The sequence below is a fragment of the Hippoglossus stenolepis genome, chromosome 4 (assembly GCF_022539355.2).
Source record: "Hippoglossus stenolepis isolate QCI-W04-F060 chromosome 4, HSTE1.2, whole genome shotgun sequence".
NCBI lineage: Eukaryota > Metazoa > Chordata > Actinopteri > Pleuronectiformes > Pleuronectidae > Hippoglossus > Hippoglossus stenolepis.
Window position 1 is genome coordinate 24947026 of NC_061486.1, and position 16408 is coordinate 24963433.

The 16408-nt window shown below is 43.4% G+C and overlaps 2 protein-coding genes across 2 annotated transcripts; one reads left to right on the forward strand and one right to left on the reverse strand.

Annotated features, from left to right (window-relative positions):
- Positions 1-61: 61 nt before the first annotated feature.
- Positions 62-12549, forward strand: fbxo46 (F-box protein 46). Its single transcript, XM_035153540.1, has 3 exons — positions 62-481; positions 8219-8845; positions 8929-12549. The coding sequence occupies exons 2-3, from the start codon at positions 8366-8368 to the stop codon at positions 10738-10740; spliced, it is 2292 nt and encodes a 763-aa protein (XP_035009431.1). The 5' UTR covers positions 62-481; positions 8219-8365; the 3' UTR covers positions 10741-12549.
- A 1170-nt stretch (positions 12550-13719) lies between these two features.
- Positions 13720-16049, reverse strand: slc5a2 (solute carrier family 5 member 2). Its single transcript, XM_035153547.1, is given in 8 exon segments — positions 13720-13934; positions 14001-14136; positions 14278-14346; positions 14349-14425; positions 14474-14569; positions 14947-15216; positions 15755-15842; positions 15951-16049. Coding segments are annotated over 8 exon segments (1050 nt in total).
- Between the last annotated feature and the right edge of the window lie 359 nt (positions 16050-16408).

Consider the following 16408-nt stretch of genomic DNA (forward strand, 5'->3'; position numbering starts at 1 on the left):
GGGAGGGAGCAGTGCGGACGCCATATATGGGCACACCATCGTCTCTGCCTCGCTATTGGCTGCGGGCCTTATGCAGCTGCTTGTCAACAAGATGGCCTTCCTCCCTTCGCCGTCCTGACACTGATTATTTTGGTATCCCCGAGAACATACCGTAAAGGCTGGTGTCCCTTCCAAATAGATAGCTAGGAGACCTACTGCCGGGAGCCCCAAGGAGGCGCGGAGTCAGCCGCACTGTGTTCAGAGGAGTGACAGGCACAGCGAGCCTCGACAGCAGCAGCCACCACCGGACAAGGTTGATAATAGACAGTTAGCTGCTGGCTAATGTCGACGCTAGCCAGCGAGTGAGCTAGCTTAGCTACGTGGATAGTTGGATACTCGTGTCACCTGCATTTCCCCAATCAAACTGCTTTGATCAGAGCCAAACACAGCGACTTGTCATTGACAGTCAAGAGGGTCGTCCGTGGGGATTGACATTGCTACGGTAAGTTAGCTTGTACAAGATGATGTTCAGTTTTTTGGATCCTGTTAGCTTGTTAGCAAACGTTGTCATGTTATTGTGCAGGTAAGTTGTGCTACCGAGTTAGCGAGCTCGTTAGCTAGCGACGAGTGTATTTACACTGCAAATACCCATTAATAAGCCAGGTCATGTATTACAGTTCCTAGAAACCTAGTAAGTTTAGACCCGGTTATTGATAAACATTGAGTGACGGGAGGAAACATTCAAGGTGTCAAACAGACACTGAGCATTTTACTACGACGCTAGGAAAGCTGTTTGCTAATGGAGCAACCAGCTAGTGGTTTATCAAAGGTGATTGCTGCAGTTCAAATTGACAACCAGGTTAATGTTGTTGTTGTTTGGTGGAGTTTTCTGAGGCAATAGTTGTTTGTCACTGGAGAAGTTGGCTCAATATCCTCAAATGCTGTGGTGTAATGTCATTTAAAACACAACCAGGAAAAGTAATAGTGATGCGACCTGTAGGCCTTCGCTTTAGAAAGAACAGTGACGCTCAAACAACACTGGGTGATGTAAACAAACACATTGGTGCATTGTACTGCACAACTCAGTTGCTGTAAGAAGACAGGTACTAACTGATAAGACAAGACGACCCGGAGTGAATCTTTCTCGTGGACTGTGAAAATCTCCTGCTGTCATTGATTTAAAACCAGCTGTTTGGTTGAGTTTGAAGTCCCCCCCCCCACTTGTGATACAGATAGAGGAAGTATGATATGCCCTCATCCACTGACTCAACAAGGATAAGGCACTGTGTTGACACAGAGCCTTTGTGATTGGAGTATCAGGGTTGGCACTATAGTTTAAGTTTTGACGATGTTACAGCACACACGCACAGGAAAGACGGCCAGTCTTCTTAGGTGTCCTGACTGAAAGACTGCTCTCCATATAATGTTCCTGGGCAGACTGCTACTGCTGGAGTGATGCACTAAGCTCTATTGTTCTGTTGACAGTTTGCAGCAAAGCTGGCCTGCTGGCCATGCCTCTGTTGCATTGTCTTCACAGGCACACATGCAGGTTGGGAGATTGAGCTAAGACTTTTTGGCATGCTTCATTATTATCATTTTTCAGCTTTTTGGCCATCTGGCTGAAATGCTGTTGTTTTTTTTAAGTGTGGGAGAGCTGCAGGATAGCACAGGGGCTGAGTCAGAGTGACTGTTTGTCTTTATTTGGCTTTTGCTAGTTTATGTTTGACCAATAAGATAATAGATTTAAGGGAAAACTACACAGTCACAAGTTATCGATGCACCATTTGCTAATCCAACTTTTAATGGGGATGTGCTACGGTGTATTCAGACCATACAACATCAATGCAAAGACGCAGATAGCTGTGACATGAATGGATGCACATACACGTTCACACAATTACAAAAATGTCTCAGCTTAAACAAAAGATATAGGTGCCACAAAAGCCATCATAATTGAGCTTCTCCGGCCATCACTGAGAACCAGAAACGAAGGACAAATTTATTCTGAGTATCTGTGGGTATATTACAACTTCTGCAGTTTGTACAGACAACCAAAGAAGAGAGGGCTGGAAGAAAAGTCAGTGAAGTTTCACTGACAGTTGGAATAACGTGGTTAGTTATAGGACTACCACGTTATTCCAACTGTCGGTTGTATTTAACTATGAACTAAGTTAGCACAGATGCCTTAATCAGTTACTTCAAAAACAGTAGAGCAGCCGCATGAGAAGTGCGAGGTAAAAGTTTGCTTTGCGTTTGGTCTGAACCCAGACAGCATGCCAAACTGCTCTTGATGACACAATTCCAGCAGAAATACAGTTTTAATGTAATGAGACAAACCTGTCAGTCTGTCACTATGTAAACAGTCATATTGTAATTTTTGAACATATCACTATTCTCATTTATAAGAGTTTGTATGATAGGACAAGTGTACATCTGCCCAAAAGCAATAAATGGCTTGTGCCAAAACATCTGATTTATGAAACTGTGTAAGCACACCTGCAGTCAATGTTCCCCTATACATCTCTATCAACTTGAAAATGTGCAAGCCTCATGCCAATGTTTTCAACAAGCACTAGCTGTTGGCTGGATGACATTAAGACATTACCTTTTTGTAACCTCATAGCAATAACGTTTAATTGCATGAAGGATTGTAGTCATCAGATGTTTTGCTTTATGATATCAGAGAAACAAGCTGTGCAATCAGCTCATCTCACATCCTAAACTGATGTCCTGACTCAGACCAATAGCATCTGAGAAACAGATTTATGAAACTGCTTTATTCACTGTTACTTACTTACTGAATAATCATCCACAAAAGGAATCCTGAACTTTTTACCATCTTTACATTGAAAAAAAAAGAAGCCTGTGAACTGTGTGGTGAGAGTCTTAATTTAAATTCATGTTGTTGGGCAGCAGCAGCCCACCCCCCACCTTCGTTATATTGTGAAGCAGCAGGGTGTACCCCCTTTTGAGATGTGAGCGATGGCTAATATCTTTTACAATTTAGAGGTGCTCATGGAATACTTATAGCCACTAGCATAACCACAAACAACACTGTTGGTTTGCAAGTAAATCATAAAGTGGCTCTAAAAGTAACTTGATATGAAGTGAAAATAAATGTGTGAGAGGCATAATTATACAATATGATACCTGACATTTAATTTCTACAATCTGGTTTCAATTTACTGCCTCATCATCCCCACTGGCAGTTTTTCTGAAATGTTTGTATGCATAGGTCAGATTTTGTGAACATGTGTGCACTCATCTGCTCCTGTTAAATTTGTTTATATAGATCCTAACTTTTGCACAAGAAGTGTCATAGACCTCCCTCAGGCCCCATTTTGTGCATATGCGGTTATAAATGAGGCCTCTGCACCTTGTTAACATCTAAGTAGGCATTGCGTGTAGCTGTATAATCAGTGCTATGTAGATTTCCACATTATGAATGTAGCAGTAATTCTCAAGCATTTGACAGAACGGCGACTAAGCCATTTGTTTATCTAGACACGTTTCACAGTGTTAGAAAAACCTCTCTTTCAGACAGAGGAGGAGTGATTTACTCTGGATTATTAACAAAAGGTACATGCGTGTAGGTTAAATAGCACAACTTCTCTGTCTGGTCAACTCAACCCCTCCTTTCAATTTTGGCGAGACTAACTTGTGCTATGTGTATGTCATCCAGGGTGATATGTAGTACCTAAGGTCTATATGAGCTGTACAGTTGTGTATATGTGTTGTCATAGTGAAGGGTTAAATAACACATACTGAAAACACTCTTTTTTTTTTTTACAGTAATTTGTCAAACAGCTTGGATACCTAACGATGCAGTCTCCAGCACAGTAGTGTTGCTGTGGTGTCGCTAGCTGCCACTATACTTTGGTGGGATTTGAAGGATTAGGTTGATGCAGAAAGCTTAAAACCAAACCCAAGCCTTCATTTGCAGGAGCTCTCTCAAATGAAGAGGGAAAAAAATCTAAGTATGTCAGTACTAACTTGGACTGTGGAGTAGTAATGTTGAGTACTGTAAACTGAATGACGGATGACTCCCAACTGTGTGTGGTTGGGATTTGCTGATAGAACAGTGTCTGTTCGGTGTCTCAGAAAGATGTCTTTTACAGGCAGGCATTTGAAATTTTGATTACCTATTCATTGGTAATTTTTTCTGGCATTGTTTATATGGACTAGTAACTCATTACATTAAGTCCCTAGTTTTTACACCCATAGTGAACATGTGAACATGTTTTTGTGCACAACCCAGCTGAAGTGATGGGTACACCCTTCGTGCACATCTAAGGTGAAAACTACTGGTGTGCTGAAAAGTTCTCCCTGCCTGCTGATTTTGGTAAAGACTTTATGGATGTTTTGGTGGGCCATCAACAAGGTGGAATTTCCTCCGACCCTGTAGATCACCTGTCTAACTGTGACAGACAAGTCTGTTGTCAATATGTTTGTGTGAGAGGGAGACAGCGGGGCAAAGAGCACGGCACACAGCTCTATAATGAAGCAACTGCACAATACACTAAGCAAAAAATATTTTATGTTATTATGAGAAGTGGAAAACAAGTTTAAGTTCATTATGAAACTGTAGCAGAAGAAATAAGACCATGGTAGACAGCCACAGTCAACGTAATTCCAGGGAAACACTGCATTTCTGGTGTGGATAGATTTACTAAATTACAATGTGGACACAGAGAAAAAAGATTTTTCATTAAGATGAAGCCTAGGTGCTATGCAGCAGTCAATATTCTAATGCCACTAAATGTCTGATCGGTCATGTAGATGCCGCTTAAGCCAGTCATGCAATGGAATCCTTTTCATTTGTCTTTATAAATGTTTATGTTGTCAGATGTCATCTCAAGCATGAAACAGTGATTTAATGCACAGTCTCAGTGCAGCAGCCCAGAAGTTACTGTTCTCCTTGTTAACTAGTGGCGTTTATGCACTGTTGTATACTTGGTTTAGTCATCTGACAACATGAACAGACAAAGTAATGCAATGACCACAGTTAAATTGTGTGTAAAGCTAAATCGAAGAACGATATCAGTGAGCAGGAGGTGACAGAAAGGAGTTTAAACCTGCTGAGACCAACAGGAGTAATCTGGCTGTCCTGATCCTTGCCACATGTTGGTGGCACAGTATATTATTTGCATTGGAGTCCTGCAGTGGGCAGTTTCTTGTCAGCTCCTCTCATAATGCCTCCAAATCTGCTCTGAAAGATGGATTGCATGACGCAATGAGAGGGAGGGGGAAGAGGAGTTGATGGAAAGGATGTAGAGATAAAAGTGGTTAAAGAGACTCATAAAGGGTCATTGAGAGCAAGGACAATAAAATGGGTTCTCTAGCTTTTTTTTCTCACAACAGTATAATCTGGCTGCTCTTAGCAGAGTTATTGCTGTGTGATTACAGAGGAAGCATTTGAATTGGTTCACCACAGCGTGGGCGGTGTTGGCTTTTTGCACTTCTCTGAGCCATTCCATTAGTTCAAATGTACAAAACATCACCCATTCATTTTGTAAGGGGCACAACAATGACCTGTTTTCAAGCCTATGGAGCATGGTGGAATAATTAAGTGCTGTAATACTACCTTTTTATTGTATAACAGACCCGGTGTGAGCTCATATTGGCACTTTTCTAATGCAAGCTGTTTACGTGCACACTAATATCCTGGTTATGGTTATGTTGTTGGTGTTTCCTTGTTCTGTGGTTATGTTTTTTGTTTATGTAAATATCTTATGCCTGATAAAGAAGACATTGTTTTAATTTTGAGAAATTTGTATATGCTATTAGCAGTGGTCTGATAGAAACCAGAATAATGTGGTCTGTAAACACCTTATCCAGCTTTCTGAACAGTGTTTGTTCGTGCAGAACATAGTGGCGGAGATTGTCAAATCAAGACACTAATGTACTTGGATACCGTTGGAATCACTCAATCATATTAATAATCAGGTCTCTTATTCTCCATGTGAATATTGGGTCTATAATAAGATACAAATCAAACTGTAAAGATTTTCAGGAAGCTAATGGAGATTCTCTTCAAAGTAAAAAATAAACCAGAAATTTGTCTTACTATCAAGTGTTACATCTGTGAGTGTCGTTGAGTTAGTAATTAGTTTACACCATTGGTCCGCTGAGGGCTGCGTGACTGAATCAAGTTTCATCATTGGTCATCTGGTCAAGTTCTGGGAGTTCTCCCATAGGTTGTTGTCCTTTCACAATAAACTGGAACAAACAGTTTCTATTATCAGACAATTTTTGGCGACTTTTTGTCAGAAGTATTTAAGTATTTGTTTGGACAAACCATAGCAACTTTACATAGAAGAGATTCATCAGTACTGCCGTGTGAGCAAGAGGCACCTCCCTGTGTCAACTATGTTCAGCTCCAACAAAATGCAGCAAAATGTTTACTTGGTTCCTTGAACACCCTGTTGCATTTGGCTTGCACACTGCCTTTTTCATACCCGAGTTTCTCTACATGTCACTGCTGACTGACCTTTGCTTTTTGTGAGTTGTGCAAAGGGACTCATTTTGTTATTATAGTTAAATTGTACCTTGAATCTTGGATGGGTAACACCTCTGACACACCCATGAAATGAGAGAAAACCTGCCTGAAGCTTGTTGCACACCTTTTTAACACCATTTCAAGGAAACATGTTATTCAACTTGGCACCTCCATCCAAACACAGCACACTGATGATGAGACTGAAATGTCATGGTTCAGTGAGTGGCAGAGAGGCGGAGCATTAGTTTATTACATAGATGGAGGCTACTCACTGTGACCGACAAAAAAATCTGCATTCACACATGCACAACAAACCTGAACTCTTCTAGATATTACCTGGAGCAGCTGTATGTGAGAACAAAAATGTCTTGATTAACATATTGCTGTTCGACAAATTTTCAAATATGTCCTAAATCTCACACATTTACCATGGTTCTGCCAAATATTATGTTTATTTTAACATGACTGAAAGAAATTAAGGGGTCGAAGTGGTTGATCTATAATCTATGATTATAGATCAATTTTGATAGTTTAAATACATTCTAATCAATATTAATATTATATAAAGTTCTCACCTTTTAGCACATTATCTGTTCCTACTTGATGTTGTATTTTTCAACATTGTAATGTTAGCAGTAGATACCAGATTGTGTAGTGCCATGACGAACTTTGCAGTGACCAATCGTCCCCTGTTAAACTCTATATAATCTGGAAATTGGCAAAAGATGCTCAAATTGTCTTAGGCTGTTGCAATTTATCTTGAATGATGTTTGAGTTTAATCCTATTATACAGTTTTAGCATGTTATGTATAAAGCTTAACCCTGAATAGGGGCAGTTCAGGACTGACAGATGAAGTGTAACTGTTGGTTCAAGCTGTTCTAAGATACAGACAAGGCCTTCAGATCAGCAACGAGTCAAATTGTTGTTCCATTGCCACCTACTCGTCTCCTTAAGCACCAATGCACGTTCCTGGCAGCCCCTGCAGCTGGCATAGCTGCAGAAGCAAAGCACGCTGGGTGGACTAAAGGCTTTCGCCCCTACCCTGTATGATACACTATTTGGCAGGGAGTAAGGGGTGAGAACAGGGAGGACACTACAGCAGTTTCACTACTACTACCCCACCCCCTCCTGCAGCTTGCTAAAAATAGGTCCAGCATATGCCTGTTTGCGCCTCCCTGTGTTGCCTCTTATTAAGCAAGTCCTCTTTGAAGCACTGAGATGCAGGAGAGGAGAAGAGGGAGAAGGAGGAGGGCTCATTTGGAGCTTTTGTTTTCCATCCTTCTTCCCTTTCATCTGCCGGCCTCAGACACCAAACCTGAAATGGAATCCCTTTAATTTGATTTAGAGGCTCTGAAGCAGGGAAGATTATCATGGCACACAGAAGCGAATGTAAGTGCTAATTGAGTTTGGCCAAAGTAGGAGGCAGGCAGTTGTGGAAGTTCAGAGAGCAGTATAATGATAGTTTTGTTTTGTCCAGTCTAGTGGCTCAGCTGCTGAAGTACTGGGCTAACATTCGGTCTGAATTGTACCTCAAGGCAACTATTCAACACAGCCATGATTAGTCAATGATTGTCTGAATTGATCCATGCACCAAAGAACATTTTTTGTTCTACTGATAATGAACTATCTTTTCAGGGATTGAACTTTTTTGTGAGTAATATTTTCTCTCTTCTCTCATTCCTCCCTCCCTGCCTGTACTCCACCCTTTCCTCTCATCTCTCCCTTTCCTATTCATGCAGGTTATATGCCCAGCGTTGCAGTTTGGCTTGTTGGCAGACAGTGCCCATCAGGTTGGCACTGGGACAGGGAGCCGACAATGAGAGCCCTGGCTCTGGGGGTTTGCTGGCCAGCATAGATGCAGAAATGCCCCAGTGGTCCGCATCCTGATGGACCGAGACACCTTCTCCCACATCCGCCTTTGGTGCCCGCGCCCCTTTGGCACCTACTCCCAGAACAAAGCTAGGAGCCCAGGCTCAGGGGGCAGCAGTGGAGGCGGAGGTGGGGCAGGGTCCCCCTCCCTCTGTAAGGCTGAGCCCTCTTCAGGTGCCAGAAAGACAGGGAATGGAAGTGAAGACGGTGTGTTGATAGTGGGGGTGCAAGAAGAAAATGGCGAAGAGGAGGATGTGGGCTCAGAGAACACCCCACCTGAACCTGAGCTCGAGTCCAGCTCCGCGACACAGAGCCAGGCCCCTCCACCCTCTTCAACTTCTCCCTCGCCACCCTCTCCCGGGTCCCAGATGGAAGATGGCCGTGTGCTGTTAGACACCTGGTATGTCATTAAGCCGGGCAACACCAAGGAGAAGATAGCCTTCTTTGTTGCACACCAGTTCAGTGGAGCAGGCCAGCCCAGACCCAGTGCCATGAAGGTAAGGAACTGAAACAATAAGTAGCAAAAAAAAATTCTCAATTTGATTTTTTTTATTTGAATTTAAATAATTTTGTTTTACAGGTAAAGGGTAATTGGGCGACTGACTGCAGTAAAGCCAAAAGACGAAGACGATGCTCCTCTTACGACCCTCCAACGCGCTCCCAAGTCTCAGAGCTAAACCTCAGCCATGACTCTCCTCTTGCACCTTCCAGCCCCGATGAGCCTTCTCCAGGAGGTGTGAATGAAACAGACCTCTTGTCAGTGGCAGAGATGGTTGCCTTGGTTGAGCAGAGGACTGCTATGGCCCTCCAGGGGATTGTAGCTGTTCATGGGAACCAACATCAGCAACCCCCTACAACCACTCACAATCAGGGTCTTGCCTCCCACCAGCACACTCTACTCCGGGGCACAGTATCAGACCCCACACCTATGGTATTTGTGTCAGACAGTTCAAATGGCCAGCCCTCCAAAGAGGCCCAAGAGTTATCATCTCCCTTCCAGACAGACCAGGAGCTGGAGGAGCAGCAGGAGTCCTTACGGGTGGCTCAGGCCATCGCGCACTTTGAGTCCCAGAACCTGGAGAATCGGCTCCCTCTGGGCGCTGGTTCTGGAATAGACTCCTCTAATCAGGACAAGGAGTGTAGGAGAGGAGAGGAGTCTGGCATTGTAACCCCTCCTCCGCCACCCAGCCACAGTCACGGTGAGGTTAGGATAGCTTTCAGAGTGTCGAATCTGGACCAGCGGTCTCAGTTGGAGACAGCTGGCAGGTCCCGCTGTATGTTTATGAGCTGTGGTGGTGGGAGCAACCAGGCAGCAGCCAGGGCCAAAGAGAAGATCACCTGTGACCTCTACCAGCTCGTCAGCCCCTCATCAAGAGACCCCAGTAGTCTCCTGCTTGCTGCCACAACTGCTGCCCCCAAACAAGATGGAGACCATCATCTTCCAGACCGGCTGGTCTGTGGCAGCCCCGACCCAACCCAAGAGCTTTCCTCTGGCGAGAAGAAAACTGCTGGTATGGGGAGGGAGCGAGTGACAGGCTTCCATGTGGAGGTTGTGGTGACAGGTGCTGTGGACCAATGTGTGTTTTATGGCAAGGACAGTACAGAGAATGTGCAAGAGGAGACTGTGTGTTTCGCTATGACTAGTGGAGGAGGGAGTGGTGGGGGTTCCACTGACCCTTCATCAGATGATCCTCCTCCTGGACAGCTCTTCTTCCTTCAGCCGCCCCGGGGCCCTGAGGAAGATGTAAAAGGAATTAGCCCTGTTAGTGGGTCGGGAATGTGCTCTTTGGACTGTGCCAACAACAACGGCCCCGGGGCAGGGGTGGCAGTGGGTTCTGGGGAGCGGGTAACTCGACCAGACTCTCCGAGCATTGTGGAAGACTGTTCAGACCCTTCGCTGTGTCGCCTCTACCGCCATGTGTCCCATGACTTCCTGGAGATCCGCTTTCAGATTCAGAGGCTCCTCGAACCGCGCCAGTACATGCTGCTGCTGCCCGACCATATCATGGTCAACATCTTCAGCTATCTGCCGACACGCTCCTTGGCAGCCCTCAAGTGCACATGCCATTACTTCAAAATGCTGATTGAGACGTATGGAGTGCGAGCAGTGGATTCACGCTGGAATCAAGACCCGCTATACAGGGACGACCCCTGCAAACAGTGTAAGCGGCAATATGAGCGCGGAGATGTTTCCTTGTGCCGTTGGCACCCCAAACCTTACCACCATGACCTGCCTTATGGACGTTCCTACTGGATGTGCTGCCGGCGTACAGACAAGGACACACCAGGCTGCCGTGTTGGGCTCCATGATAACAACTGGGTCCAGCAGCCTTCGGATGGCTCTCAGCCCATCCGCACCAAGAGAGAGGACAGAAGGGAGGAGGCCAGGTAGAAAGGAAATAGTACAGCTCACACATACCAACTCTCATCTCCGCTTGTTTACCACCTGTTTTCTCCCTCTCACCTCTGTCCAGAGGACGATCAGGGGAAGAGGGGTATGAGGAGAAATTAGCACTCCACGACTGCTTGTGTTTTACTTTGCTCCAGGAGTCCTTTCTCATACTTGCCCTCAGTGGAGGGAGTTTGAGAGGTAAAGAAGGAAGAGAGGTGTGTCACTCTCCTTGCCTTGTTTTTTTTTTTTCAAAGCCCTCCAGTGTCCCTCTCTCCCCCCACTGTGTCCAGAGTGGCACCTTTAAAAGATTGCATACCAGGGTTGGGGTCCCCTCCTGCTGCTGTCAGTAAGCCCTCTTTCTGCCTCTTAATCATCTGGGTTCCTGTCTAACTCCATACATGGTTGTTAGGTCATTCACGGGAAAACTCTGCAGTGTATTTGACTGAGATTAGCATTCATAAAGTGACGCATTGAAATGTAATGCCCTAGAGCCTGCTTACTGTTCCCAATACCTGTTCTGTGTTATCACAAACTTCCATGTTAGCTGTACAATGGTGCTTCAAGGAATGAGATGTACAACAGATGTAAAACTTCAGTGGTGGAATGTTCAGAGTTGCTCTAGAAATGTGATTGTATAAAGCAAACTTGATTTTCCGTTGTATAAGATTGCCATTTGTACCTGTTCTGCACCACGACTCTCTATTTTTTCTGAATGTGCTGTAAAGTACTGTGTTGATCAGTCCCCTGATAATGCTGCTGAAATCATTGCCTGTCACTTATGTAAATACTGAAATAGCCATACCATTGGTTAATGACGGGCACAGTCTCCATATTAGACCTGCTCCTGTCATTGTTTCAGAGAGGACCCTAACCTTGCTGACCAGCCATATAGAGGAGCCACTGAGGATTTCTGGTTTACAGAGAATTGTGGGAGATGGACTTTATTGATCAAGACATGTGGGATTGAATGGGATTAAAAAGAGAAACTTGATGTCACTTTGGAAAGGCCTGATGTCACTTTGTATGGTTTGATTGACTTGCTTGTTTGCCTTTTTTTTGTTTGGCTGTTTTTATTGGTGTGTGTGTCAGAGAATGTTTGCTGTTGTTTGCTTTTATTCTTGAGGACTGTGTTCTCCCTGTATTAGTCTGAGGGCCTACTCATCCAGCAAAGATGTATTTTTGTTTTAAATACTCCATCTTTGTTTTAACCCCCAGCTCTCTTCCTTTCCTCCTCCCCTCCGTCCTCCCGATTCGGCAGAGGGCAGTGTTCACCAAAGCCATCATTCATGCTTCAAAACGAGTGAAACCAACAACCACAGACTGCAGTAACTCTCTACACCAGCTTCCAGCCTTAATAGCCCCCTACCTCTTTCCCATCCTGCAGAAGACTGAGGCGTCGGATACCTCACAGATGATCAAGAGTATTGGGAATTGCACAGGACCCTGTAAGTGGCAAGATTTCAGGAGCTCGATGGACTCAATTGAGCTCTACTGGATCCACCCATAACTCTGTGTGTTGGAGTGTAAGATGAACAGTGCCGGATGACGGCTCTGACTCTTCACTGGGGAAAAAAAAACAACCTCTGTCCTCCCCCTTTCCCCTTTGCTTTTCCACTTTCTCTACCTGCAAGCTGACAGACTGGACATTGAAGATCTGAATGTGATGAATGATGCTGAAACGCTGCATGGAGGAGGGAAGATGGTTGGGTAGTCATGGGAGAACTGTAGGTTCCAGACATGTACAATGCTAATGGAAAATATCTGCTTAAATAAAAACAGAAGTGATGATTAAAAAACTGGAAATCTGAATCAATACATGGTTGTGTGGTGTGTGACGAGCAAATAATGGCTTTAAAAATGATCATCGACAGGGATTGATTTAGTCATTTGTCCTTTAGAGTTACCCAGCGCATCTTATCAGAGCTGCACCTAGTGTGGCCAACTACCAGCTTTCAAGACTGTAATATGGGATATGTAGGCGAGTGCTACTTTTTTTTTTTTTTTCTACAATCACTGAATTGTTATAGATAACTACTATTAATCTATGATAAATATTTCCAATCAAATAACTAAAAACTTGTCAGAAACAGCAATAAGCAGACTTTATCCTAACATTATCCTACAATATGAACATCTCAGTCTGAAATAGTGTTGGCTGTAATTTTCTTACATAGGGTGGAGGGCGTGGTAAAGTGAGTTTCATAATGTGTTTTCCCCCTAGTCCAGTTGTTTGTTGGTTGGTTTGATGTAAACAGGATTACACACACAAAAAAAAAACAATGATTGAATTTCCATGACACTTGGAAGAATATGGTATTGTTCAGGGAATATTACATTTTGTTGTGAATTCGGATCAGGGGGCAGATCCAAAATTAGTTTTCACTTTGTTTAACATTGGGATATAGGGCATTTTTCTACATTGATGGGTCTTGATGAAAAAAATCAGGCACAGTGATTGAACTGTATGATTTGATGGGGACTGTACGGTTCGTGCTCCACTGAGTGCCAGTTGATCTTCTTGTTTTTGAGTCAAGTTCTTTAGAGAAGTACTAAAAATGCTACTCATTGAGCTATTTGAGACTTTATTGAGTTTACACCTTACCTTACTTCCAAGTTAAAAACTTCTCTAACACCTTTTATTTCAGTGCTGATATCGGGTGAAGCCTGACCTGTGATTGAATCGGCATGTAACAGTATACAGTAATGGTACTTTAACCCAATAACACATTTTTAGACACTGCATTACAAATGCCTCTTAAAAGTGGAGAAATCCAATGAAGGACTATTATGCTCTATGGAGAAGTAAGACTGTTTTCTGCATGAGCAACCTCTCAGTTTAAAATGTTTTTAGGTAGTATCTGCAGTGTAATGACAGTGTAGTGACAATTCATTGCCAACAGGGGGCAACACTGCTTTATTCGTCTGTGAGGGTATGATCAAACAAAGTTACATGAAGCCTTCAGCTCTAGGAACAAGATGTTAAGCAAAGTAACCCCACATGAAAACTGCTAGAGCCATCATGATGAAAGCATTAGCATCCACAGTGCACACCTTCCACACCGGCTCCTCACTGATGTCAGGCATCTGCTCCGTCTCCTCTGGTGCTTCTTGCTGCAGGTCGGGGGAGCTGCTGGCCCTTCCACAGAGACGAGCAATCAGGCGACAGATACCTGACCCCTCTTCCTCCTCAGTCCCTGAAATAGAGGAAGAGTTGGTACATGTGTTGTCATGTTTGTTCCATTTGTCTCTTTCTTTCCTACCTGCACCACTATTGATATTCTCCCTCATCCTATCCTCAGCCTCTCGTCGGGCTCTTCTCCCTTTCTCCTCTTGCTCCCAGTCCAGGTCTTTCCTCTCCTCTTTGGAATGCCGAAGACTGAACACCAGGCGATGAAGCTGGAAGGAAAGAGAGAGACCTCAGACTTTCACAGACTTTTGAAACCTCAGCCAAACTTCCTTCTTCTATCAGCAGACACAGCTCAAACCACATTAGATACATCAGATCTTCATGATTCTTGTGAGTAAGAAACCACTTACATGTTGGTCCTCAATAGGCTCAGTGCAGTAGCTGACCAGCAGCACCAGTGCAAATGTGCAGAAGAAGAGAGTATGATTGCAAAGTGCAGGTAATGGATTCCACACACCAAGAATGGGCAGTTAGAGGGGAAAATACAGCTGCCAGTACCGAACTAGACTTCTTTGTAAGTTGTTGATAATTGTCATGTGTTCTTACCATTGGGCATGACTGAGACCACTAGTTTAGGATAAGCAATGTTGGAGCAGCCCACCTCACTCAGGAAAAGGAAGGATGAAGTTTGAGGCTTAAACTCTGAAACAGAAATTTAGTCAACACCCATCATTTATTAACTTGTAAAAGTGATGAGACCATAGCGACCATTATAAGGCTCAAAAGCACATAGAAAAGAACATTACCTGTGGAACAGGCTGCTGCTAGATATCAGAGAAGCTAGTTCAGTAAACGTCTTTAAAAGAAAACTTACAACATTTCTCTTTACTTCAGCCTTTAACTAGATCTTGCACTTGCCCGCACTCTTCTGCTTTTATAATTTGTATGACTTTATTTCTTCTTTGTTTAAAGCATTTCTTACATTTAATTTAATAACATTTTAACATGGTTTTACTTTTATCTATATTGTATTTAAAGCACTTTAAGCTTTAAATACAGATTAGATTGAGAAGCTAAACCAAAGCATGTGAAATGACAGGATTGAACCTGGATATTGACCTGGTCTGTGCACCAGTACCAGCCTCCCACGATAGCAATCCCAAACAATACCCCAGGCCAGGGTAGGTCGCCTTTGGTTGGGTCCCTCAGCAGGTTGAAGGCGTCCTGTCTGGGGGTGTAGCAGAGGGAGGAGATGTTGTAGCACTGGGGGTCCATGGAAGAAAAATTACTGGGCATGGCAGAGCTGTATTTGGCCAGCAGAGAGCTGTAGCCTCCTACTTCAGCGAAGGCTGGAAGTAAAGAGGAGGAAGGATGAGTTCATGATTTCAAGCAGCATGATACATTGATATTATACAAAGTCAACAAAACAGGACATCCAAGTACTGCTTTTGTTATTTTTGATTTAATGTTGAATTGCTGAAGGTAAATTTTGGACTCAAATAAAGCTTTTAATACGTGTTTGCATGTAAGGACTGTGCATTTTGTGTCTCTTCCACTGAAGAGATGTTAAAGTCAATATCAGTGTTTGACCCTGGATCTTTTAAAATCCTCCAAACCTATTATATCATACTGGAACCTGACTGGATTTATTCCCGATCAATTCTGATATTGAAATCACATAAGCAAACATTGATAATGAAACCTGAGTCTTTTTTTTTTTTATAAGAAAATTTAACTTCACTGCCCTCTAGTGGACAATTCTGGATTGATGACACCTTCCAATTAACCTGAAATATATCTTTGGCATTTTTGTGTCCTACAACTTGTTGTTATTGTAACAATAAGCTGATATCAGCCTATAAAGTGTTCTTATTGGTCTAACTCTACCACATGTTGAACTCACCGGCCACCAGCTCATTGACCGACCTGCCAGGAAATATCCTCCAACTGTCCCACGATTGGTCCAGAACATGGACTAGAGCACAAATGTGAGCCACATGCAGTATTAACCATTTCTTTTTGTACATTACACGCATATGACATAAATGTTATGGTAATATACAGTAAGTGTCTTTTAAAACACCCAAATGCCAACACTGACAACCATGATGAAATAGCCAATGATGATGGAGATGTCTGCTGGGTTGTTGATGGTCACCTTGTCTGACGAGTGATTCTCCATTAGTCCACTTGCACCTGAAAACAGTGATCGATCTGCAACTAGATGAAATCCAATTCCACAGCCTGTCGCTGGTTTATCTGCAGCTAAAGTCTTAAAGCTCTCTTGTATCGGCCAAAGCACCTAAACACAGGTCTCAGTACGACCATACAGCGACAACAAGTACTGTACCTCAGATAGACTGATGTATGGACAGGAGAGATCGGATGGTCAGTCTGAGGGAGACCTTTAGCCAGCAGAGGAAACGGGCAGATTCAGCAGTTTATTAATTGCAGTAATTATTAACACCACACCATGAAAAATGAGTTTTCTGTCACATATTAAATGTACTTGTAACTATAGAGCTGGGTGTAAAACATCAT

Bases quoted from the DNA above. Each gene is read 5' to 3' on its own strand.
- fbxo46 (XM_035153540.1), top strand. From the start codon at position 8,366: ATGGACCGAGACACCTTCTCCCACATCCGCCTTTGGTGCCCGCGCCCC. The intron at 8,846-8,928 runs GTAAGGAACTGA...TTTGTTTTACAG, and splicing joins CCAGACCCAGTGCCATGAAG to GTAAAGGGTAATTGGGCGAC.